We start from the raw sequence: 10,242 nt of genomic DNA, 5'->3' as shown, positions 1-10,242 counted from the left end.
GACGACAGCGTCTCCCGGCGGTGACGGAGCAGCGGCGTTGCGATTTCCGACAGCAACAGCGGCATCGTGATTTCGACCGTGAGCGGCGGCCGGCGTCGAGGGCTGAGGTGGATCCGCGACGATGGCGGACCCACAGCGGTGGCGGCGCTGTGTTTTGATCGAGGGAAGTGCAGCCTTACCTTCGACCGAGAAGAGAAAGAGAGGAGCACGGCGTGAAGGCTTTAAATGAACGAGGTAGGGCTTTCTAACTAAGTTTTTCGTAGGGCTTTCTAACTAAGTTTTTTGTAGGGCTATCTAACTAAGTTTTTCGTAAGCTTTCTGTTAAAGTTACAGTTTTTACGAAAAGTATTTCACGTGGGCTTTCAAACTAAAGTGTTTTCAAGAGCTTTAGTTTTAATATTTTGATTCGAGCATCATTTTATGTGACGAAATTCCTTTTAACTGAGATTGCGAGTATTATTAATTTTTATTCGATGTTGATGTGATTATGTGCTTAAAGTGAAATAATTAAGGTGAAAGTGATGTTATGTGATATATGTGTTGATTTATCGAGTGATTTGTGATTTGCTCGACTTGTTGATGTGATATGAGATGATGCTCGATCTTGACGGAACAAAAAAATGATTTATGTTTCATAAACGTTTTGAGGAAAATAAAGTTCAAAAGATTATGTCAAGCCATATTTTGTTTTGGAACTATGCCTATCTGAATGCAACGATGAATGGAATGGATTGATGAGAGACCGTGGGAGGTAACCACTTCCCCGGCACTTGAATGTTAAGATATGATGAATGATGAAAGGAACGATGAATGATGAATGGACTGATGAATGAACAAGAGATAGTGAAATCGGGTTTGTCAGATACGGCATATGTTCTAGGAAAATAGATCGAAAGATCGCTTTTGAAAAAGGAAAAGAAAAATGTTTAGTGTTCTCGGACTTTTCCTAAAATCTCGAGTTCACTCAAAGAGTGGCTTGACAAAATCTGTTTTTATAAAATATATTTTGGCACGTGTCCACTGAGTAAACCAAGTACTCAGCCCTGCATATGTTTTCTCTATGTGCAGGCCGAGCGGTGACGAGCGCGGTGGGTGTTGAGCATGAAAGTGAAGAAGATTGTAAATAAAACTTTCTGAATATATTATGTCTTCATACATAATAGTATCCTACTCTCGAATGCTTCCGCCAAGTGTTGTTGAGATAATTTTATCTCGAGTTGCTGATTGTTGAAAAGACACTCTGATTTTATTCGAGCTTTTCCCATTTGTTTGGAGCTAAAGTCGAGTTTGCACTCTGTGTATCATACACTCTGATTTTATTCGAGCTTTTCCCATTTGTTTGGAGCTAAAGTCGAGTTTGCACTCTGTGTATTATACACTATGATATATATTATTCTTTTAAGCTAATAGAGCCTTTCTTATGAACTGTTATCCTTAAATGCTATTCTTAATGTTTGTCCCTTAGTCACAATCGCCTCGTTCGTAACACCCGTGGGGTGGGCGGGCGTAACAGCGGCGCTGCGTTTTGATCGAGGGAAGTGCAGCCTTACCTTTGACCGAGAAGAGAAAGAGAGGAGCACGGCGTGAAGGCTTTAAATGAACGAGGTAGGGCCTTCTAACTAAGTTTTTCGTAGGGCTTTCTAACTAAGTTTTTTGTAGGCTTTCTGTTAAAGTTACAGTTTTTACGAAAAGTATTTCACGTGAGCTTTCGAACTAAAGTGTTTTCAAGAGCTTTAGTTTTAATATTTTGATTCAAGCATCATTTTATGTGACAAAATTCCTTTTAACTGAGATTGTGAGTATTATTAATTTTTATTCGATGTTGATGTGATTATGTGCTTAAAGTGAAATAATTAAGGTGAAAGTGATGTTATGTGATATATGTGTTGATTTATCGAGTGATTCGTGATTTGCTCGACTTGTTGATGTGATATGAGATGATGCTCGATCTTGACGGAACAAAAAAATGATTTATGTTTCAAAAACGTTTTGAGGAAAATAAAGTTGAAAAGATTATGTCAAGCCATATTTTGTTTTGGAACTATGCCTATCTGACTGCAACGATGAATGGAATGGATTGATGGGAGACCGTGGGAGGTAACCACTTCCCCGGCACTTGAATGTTAAGATATGATGAATGATGAAAGGAACGATGAATTATGAATGGACTGATGAATGAACAAGAGATAGTGAAATCGGGTTTGTCAGATACGGCATATGTTCCAGGAAAATAGATCGAAAGATCGCTTTTGAAAAAGGAAAAGAAAAATGTTTAGTGTTCTCAGACTTTTCCTAAAATCCCGAGTTCACTCAAAGAGTGGCTTGACAAAATCTGTTTTTATAAAATATATTTTGGCACGTGTCCACTGAGTAAACCAAGTACTCAGCCCTGCATATGTTTTCTCTATGTGCAGGTTGAGCGGTGACGAGCGCGGTGGGTGTTGAGCATGAAAGTGACGAAGATTGTAAATAAAACTTTATGAATATATTATGTCTTCGTACATAATAGTATCCTACTCTCGAATGCTTCCGCCAAGTGTTGTTGAGATAATTTTATCTCGAGTTGCTGATTGTTGAAAAGACACTCTGATTTTATTCGAGCTTTTCCCATTTGTTTGGAGCTAAAGTCGAGTTTGCACTCTGTGTATCATACACTCTGATTTTATTCGAGCTTTTCCCATTTGTTTGGAGCTAAAGTCGAGTTTGCACTTTGTGTATCATACACTCTGATATATATTATTCTTTTAAGCTAATTGAGTCTTTCTTATGAACTGTTATCCTTAAATGCTATTCTTAATGTTTGTCCCTTAGTCACGATCGCCTCGTTTGTAACACCCCTGGGGTGGGCGGGCATGACAGGTACATTACTAATACATTAATTAATTATATAGACAATAATAGTACATCCTCCGTTCATTAAATGTGAAGCATTTGTTTTTCAGAATGAAATTTTATATAATATTGTTTTGTTAGTTAAGTAGAGAGAGAAAATAGAGATGTTGTTATTTTTATTTTAGGAAATGTTTTATTTTTGATGGGACAATCCAAACATGTCACTTTAATGAGGCAGATGGAGTATGATATAAAAAATTAAAATATAAGGATAAAATTGTTACTTCTTGTTCTCTGTTGCATAACCACTGAAAAAGAGATATAGAGGGATCACGACGATAGACATAAAAATGTAAAGGGAATAAAGAAAGTCAAATGAAAGTAGGATGGTGAGAGCAATGCAAAAATTTAAAAGAGAGAAAATCACAAGCTAGTTAGATATAAAAGATTGTTGGTAGCTACTTGGACCAATTTTAGGTGGACACTGAATAGCTAACTCCTCATTCTTGTTATGGTCCATAAGGATTTGTTGGAGCTCTTTCTTCTTTTGTGCTAAGACACTAATGGAATTTCAATTTAATGAAGGAGAATAGAATCATTCTAATTGAGGGAGTGACGCATAATGATTGTGCGTCGTTCTTAATGAAACTCACAACCCTTATGCGTCGTTAATTAATGACGCATAAGGATTATGCGTCGCTTAATGACGCATAAGGGGACCTTGCAACCTGTGGTGTCCGGTAAAATAAGTCCCCCTAACAAGATCAGAGCATGTATACGTGCTCTTTGGATGTATGCATACTCAGGCAGCCCATCACCCAACGGCATCGTCGCTTGGTGGATCAGAGACGTCATCAACAAACCACCGTGCTTCGTTTCTGTATCTGCGTCAGGTATCCATCCCAACAAATCTCTACACTTGCTTGGCCAATCTTCAAATCCAACAGGGTAGTCACGGCCAGTGAAAACACTCCCGTCTGCTCTCAAACCCCACAGGCTTTGCACATCCTGTAAGGTTACAGTAACCTCACCAACTGGAAGGTGGAAACAGTGTGTCTCAGGCCTCCAGCGCTCGATCAAGGCAGTTATTAGCTCATTGTCCATCCTCATCGGCCTTCCACATTGAACAACGCCTCTGAACCCCCATACATCAAGCCAATACAATACATTTTCATGTATTGGCAATGCCCAGACCTTACTCTCCGTCCTACGAACTCTCAACACATTTGTTGTGCCATTCGCCAACAAAGAGGCTGAAATGTGTTCGTTCTGATGAAACAATAGTGATGGATCCTCAGGTCCATAACATAATTGTTGTTCTGAACTTGCAGATGTCATCTACTTCAAAACATTCACCCAAGATTCAATTTATTTCATAACACCTCAACAATCTAACTAAATTGCAACTTAGTTGCGCAATATATGCATATGAAATACCCAAATTACATAAAATCGCCCACCAAAAGGGGCACAATTACAAAAACTTAATCAATTGCTTCAATTGCTCCTACCCATTCAATGATATGCATATTAAATACCCAAATTACGGAAAATCGACCAACAAATCCAACAATATCATCATAAACCCTAATTTTGCTAAATTAAATCCATATGAAATACACAAATTACGGATATTCGACTAAAAATTCCATCAATTTCATCATAACCCATAATTTCATCATAATCCCTAATTATATGCAACAAAACAACAAAAATATACCAAAAATCCATCAATTTAATCAAAAACCCTACTTTTACTAAATTACGGAAAATCTGCCCAAATTAAACATTAAAGGATGTATTTAGCCAAATTGAAGAATAATTACCGTAATATGGTTGCAAAATGGTGGAAAATGGTCGGATTTTACTCGGATACGTCGGAAATCGCCCGATTTCGTCGCTTGGAAGCCTTCTGCCTTTCGTTTCTGGCTGGTTCTGCCTTCTGCCCGATTTAAAACTCAACGAACGACGCATAATAATTATGCGTCGCTAAGTAACGACGCATAAGAGTTATGCGTCGCTATTAAAAGACGCACAATGATTATGCGTCACTAACTAACGACGCATAAGAGTTATGCGTCATTAGCTAACGACGCATAACCATTATGCGTTATTAGCTAACGACGCATAACCATTATGCGTCTTTCTGTTAGTGACGCATAATGGTTATGCGTCACTCCCTGAGGTGGAATACAAGTAATGATCTTCATTAAAATGGAATTCAACTAATAACCTTTACCAAAAAAAAATTGATCCGGATTTGTTGTTTAACCACTAAAATTGAGTTTTCATTATATCTTCGGAATACATAAATATCCATCGATTGATGCATGTCTCATGAATTTTTTTAGACTATTTGTTTGTATGCGTAAGAAGAATTGACTGAATTTGTACAAACATACCAAACTTACGTGGGACCAAATTTGGTAAGCACAATATCCATTGCCCGAATATACACCAACTTACTAAATATGTACAACTCAATTTTATATACATGATATGAATTGATCAAATCTATACCGACACATCAAATTTCCCCTCTAGTATTATTTCAACCATGCAGATCAAACTATACAAATTTGTTATACATTTTTAAATTTATACCATACATGCCAAACATATTTCAAATCTCGAAAACATATTCTAAGTTGGTGAAATAGATTTCACATAAAAAGTGATCAATTGCTAACTTTCTTAAGTTGCTAACCATGCTAACTCATCAACGCAACGTATTAAAAATATCAGCACGATGATATTAAAATGTCAACACATAATTTTATTGACATTTCAATAAATTGTGTTGACATTATGTATTAACATTATAATGTCATCTTGTTGAGATTTTTAATACACTGCATTGATAAGTTAGCAGAGATAGCTAACTTAAAAAGTTTATTTAGTTCTATATTAAATTCCTTGGACTTATTCTATATACTCACTTAGATGCTTAATATCTCTAATGCAAAATTTGCAAATTGAATTAATTAATAATAACTATGAATTCATACTAATTACAATTATTAATTATAATTAGTATAAATATAAAATATGATATTAAAAAAAATAAGAACAAGTACAAATAATAAACCGAGGTACCCCATTTTATGACAACTTTCCACTTTCCCTCTATTTTTGTGCCTTTAGTAGGCCTAGTATTTCCGGCAATTGCAATGGCTTCTTTATTTCTTCATGTTGCATCCCTAAAACAACACATATATATCAAAATTTAGCTATACACTTATTAAAAATAAAGTTGGTGAACATTTGTTAATTTTCTCCATTCGAAGATCCTATTTTAAAGTAATATAGGCAGTCAAATTGTTCAAACAAGCTTTGGTCGCAATCTAATTCATTGGCGAAAAACTGGAACTAAAATTTAAAACTTTCTAGCGTCATTCATATAAACCTTATCAATAAAATACATACTAATTCAACTTTTTGATGAACTTATCAACTAGAAGAAGATTATTTATCCATCCTACATAATGTGATTCAAATTTTTCCACAAACATGTCCAATAAAATTGGGGTGATAGTATGAGTGAAATGATTGTGGATCCCATGCAAAAAAGCAAATGCTCCTTTTTTGACCAACCCACCTCCCCTTGTTTCCATCTAACATTACCATCTCCTTTTTTTGTCTTTTTACTCCACCCCAAATATCGCCGGCTGAATCCAGTTCCCACCGTTGCTCATAACCACCGCTTCATGACTTGTACGATTCTGCAATGCGCCAACACCGACGACACCATCATGCTGTTGGTACTTGTACCCGCACCCATTGTACAAACCCTCATTATCGTTCGGTTGAAACTCCATGACAAACTGCGTTGCACCACTGCTGCTCGAGTCTTGAAAACCGAAGCCGTGATTAGGGTTTTCCAAATCGGCTGAATTTTGGTACCCTAATGCTGCCCACAAGCTGGCCGAGTGATCATGCTTGACGGGAAGCGCAAAATTTATGGTCGCCGTTGGAAACGAGAGCTCTTCTTTACTTTTGCCTTGTGAGGGTTTGTTCTCGGGCGTTGATTCTGTCGTTGTTTTGGGCTTAGTGTTAGCCCCGCCAATCGGTAGATTACTGCTAGCGATGCTCCTGACGTCGTAACGGCTCATGTCGAAGTTGGTCACTGCGTTTAGGCCACGGAATTTGATCGCAGCGATGTCATAAGCCTCCGCTGCTTCTTCTTGAGTGCCTGCATTTAATTTATAGTTGATTCAGCACATATTCTGAGAAATGTGGAAAAAATAGAATTAAGAAAGTTAGTGGAATATGAATCTCACACTTATAGATTAATTTTATAATATAATATAATATATTAGTAGAAATTAAAGTCCACTTGCTACGTAAAGAAAAAATAAAATGAACAATATTTCATGGATGAACCAAAATGTAACATTTGACGGGAGGGAGTATATGCAAACAATAATAGACGACATAATTGTTTTTATTTTATTCCTGTCACCGTTTTCTGGACCAGATGTGAAACGCGACGTAGCAGATTTATTGGGTTTTTATTTATGTTCTTTGTTTTGGAAGGCTTGTAGATATTTTTAGTTTTAGGACAGCCACCGCCGCGGCGGACCAATAGAAACATAGTCAGCATTAAAACAGTGACGTCCAAATTTGTCGTTTGTCACTTTCTTATTTCTTTAATTAAAAGTATGTTTTCGGAAATCATAAAAAAATGGAAAACGAATACAATGAAAACTCACTGAAAGTGCCAAGATAGAGATCTTTGTTTCCGGCGACTCTTCCTATCCTTGCTTGCCACCGACCGTGCTGGTGATGCCTGAAACATATTTTTCCATGACTAAGAAAAGATGAAAATATACAAAAATAAATTCTTTATTCGTAAAAAGAAAAAAGGCCAAATAAAAGCAAAATCTCCTAAGTTCGGCTAAATTTTAATTATAAGAAAATTATCAAAATTACAATAGTAGTAATTTTCTAATGTAGCGAAATTGGTTAGAATTTGATATGCTCAAAATAAAAAGGGGTAACACACCTCGTTACTCCTCTGTAAATGGAGGCACCTCGAGAGAACCCACTACTTCTTCTGCAATGAAAGAAACAAAATTGAATAAAAAATAAGTTAACTGAACTGTTTAATTTCCAAGGAAATATGACAAAATCAAGACCTTCTAAGTGAAGCAACGAATTCCTGCCTTGTCATGTGCTTCATTTCCTCTATTTCCCTCTCATAGTCGGATACCTATAGTTAAATAAAAAAAGATAAACCATAATATTAAAAATTAAACAGTAAGATCATATAATTGTATACATAAAAATAGCTAGTGAAGTATAGTAATGGTGACCGGAAAATTAGTTGTGGTGGTCGGACCCCAATATTTGAGGGCGGCGAGATCATAAGCACGAGCTGCTTTCTCTTCTTTATCATATCCACCTTTTTCACAAAATGATTAACAAAATTAATTAAACATCATTTTATCAAAACCAATAAGAATCTAAAGAAAACAAAATATTTCATTACACCAAAGTGGATAAAAAAGTGAGACAGAAATGTGGTTTCAGTTCTTACCCAAATAAACTGGCATATTTGCAAATAAATTCGTCCATTTGAACAATCATTCGACACGTCCAAATTCCATAAAGAGAAACAATATCAGTCGAATATGTATTGCAGAAAAATAAACCAAAATAGAAATACTGATCCATTCATCAAATTAAAAAAAAACCCTGATAACTGAAAAGGTAGATATATATACAAACCTTGCCTTCCTTTCCGACTTTGCCCTTCTCTTCTGCAACTATTATCCCATAAGTGAGCTTCATACCTTCCAGTCCATCTATGCCTGAATTCCATTCCCACAAAACATATTTCAAATTCACCCTTCTATCATATACTCATTCCGTCCCATAAAATATAGAAAATTACATAACTTCAAATACTAATTAAACTTTTTGTTATGAAATTGAGAAGAAAAATGTAAGGGTGTCACAATCATTGAACAGAGTGTACTAACTTGAATTACCAATTAGACTTTTTGTAGATATATGTTAAATTAAAACTTTTTGTAAGAATTTAAAATATTAGGGAAACATTTTGTATACATGGTGTAATTATCCCGAAAAATTATTAAAAAATAAAGCTAACAAATTTTGGAAGCCGATCCAAGATGGTAAAATTGAATTTGTTTTTTTTTTGGAAAAAGGAAGTATACGATCCAAATAAATATGAAACATGTAGTTTAAGACACGAGATTTTATGCAGTGTTGCTTTGTTAAAAGTTAACGAAAAATGAGTAAAGTAAGAGATATGAAAAAATAAGAATATATTGTTTCCATTTTAGAAAATATTTTATTTTTAATGGGAAAGATACTACCTGGTGACTCCTCTAAAGATTGAGGTGCGCTGGCCGAATGATTCAACGGCTTTCTTGGCCGGCGGATCAGACGCAATCTGTTTCTGGGGGCTATTATCGGTTTGTTCCGCGGAAAATCCTCGCAAGAAGCTAGCAGCTATTGTCTTGAGCTCAGAGTCATGATACATCTCCATCTCCGGCATGCCGTCGAACTGAGCCACCGCAGCTCTGGCGGCGGAGCTACCCAAGAAATCCTCCAGCTTGGGGCCGCCGCCGACAACGCCGCTGTGTCCATTATCCTGATGATGAACCACTGCACTAGTATTGCTGCTACCTTGAGACAATTAAAACAGAAAAAATGAAAGATGAAATAACACAAAATTGGATGATATAGTGGTGGTACATATGCTGACAAACAAACAGTAATAATTATATAAATCTGTTATTTTATTGAGAATGAAAAGATTTGGGAGGTGAGGAAAAAGAGGAGATAGAGAGAGGGGATTACTAGGATTGGAGTTGAAGGTGTGTTGGAAAAGAGTGTTGTTGGAAAGCGAGAAGACGAGCCAGTTGGGATGGGAAGAATCCATATCCATTATCGAAAATTTAGAGATGGATGTTGTGAGAGTGTTTTCTTTGGGACTCAGAGTTCCAGACACAGAGAGATGGGGTAAAATATGAACACAGATATAGATCTCAATTAAGCCCTATTTTTGTGTCAATTAATAGTATGATATTAAAATAATGGTGGTTGTAATTTTGCATGAACAAGGCAAGTGGTTGCCTATTATGGGATAACTGTGGCGGTCTTCATCTGGCGGTATAGTCACCAAAACAGACCTATTTTCGCGTTTTACTTTTTTATTGAAATCAAAATAATAGATTGATGGGGGACTTCCATAGTAAATTTGTGTCTGTTTGTGGGGTTGTTCATCTGGTTTACACGTGGCATTCATTCTATCACCTTTTTTTTGGCTGATCTTCTCCCGCCAGCTTGCCTCAATTCACCTTTCTACGTTTATATTTACCCTTTTATGTGCTTTGAGTATTTACGTATGAAGGTGTTAGCCAATGTTTTAAAAACCGG

At 36.2% G+C, this 10,242-nt stretch overlaps 1 protein-coding gene across 1 annotated transcript; it reads right to left on the bottom strand.

Annotated features, from left to right (window-relative positions):
- Nucleotides 1–6,079: 6,079 nt before the first annotated feature.
- On the bottom strand, nt 6,080–9,866 carry LOC121797366 (AP2-like ethylene-responsive transcription factor AIL5). The gene is made up of 9 exons (XM_042196121.1): nt 9,664–9,866; nt 9,177–9,489; nt 8,563–8,645; nt 8,372–8,380; nt 8,148–8,236; nt 7,971–8,044; nt 7,838–7,888; nt 7,545–7,621; nt 6,080–7,024 (listed from the first exon to the last, which is right to left on the bottom strand). Exons 1-9 carry the CDS (start codon nt 9,749–9,751, stop codon nt 6,477–6,479), a joined length of 1,332 nt encoding a protein of 443 aa, XP_042052055.1. The 5' UTR covers nt 9,752–9,866; the 3' UTR covers nt 6,080–6,476.
- Nucleotides 9,867–10,242: the final 376 nt, after the last annotated feature.

Source organism: Salvia splendens, chromosome 3, assembly GCF_004379255.2.
Source record: "Salvia splendens isolate huo1 chromosome 3, SspV2, whole genome shotgun sequence".
NCBI classification, from domain to species: Eukaryota; Viridiplantae; Streptophyta; class Magnoliopsida; order Lamiales; family Lamiaceae; genus Salvia; species Salvia splendens.
Note: the sequence above shows the minus strand (reverse complement) of the source record. Positions and strands in the feature narration are given on the sequence as shown.

What these genes read in the sequence shown, in the direction of transcription:
- LOC121797366 (XM_042196121.1), bottom strand. Translation starts at nt 9,751, where the DNA reads ATGGATATGGATTCTTCCCATCCCAACTGGCTCGTCTTCTCGCTTTCC. An exon ending in CACCTTCAACTCCAATCCTA is followed by an intron (nt 9,490 to 9,663) that starts GTAATCCCCTCT and finishes AATTGTCTCAAG; the next exon opens with GTAGCAGCAATACTAGTGCA. An exon ending in TTCGTTGCTTCACTTAGAAG is followed by an intron (nt 7,889 to 7,970) that starts GTCTTGATTTTG and finishes CTTTCATTGCAG; the next exon opens with AAGAAGTAGTGGGTTCTCTC.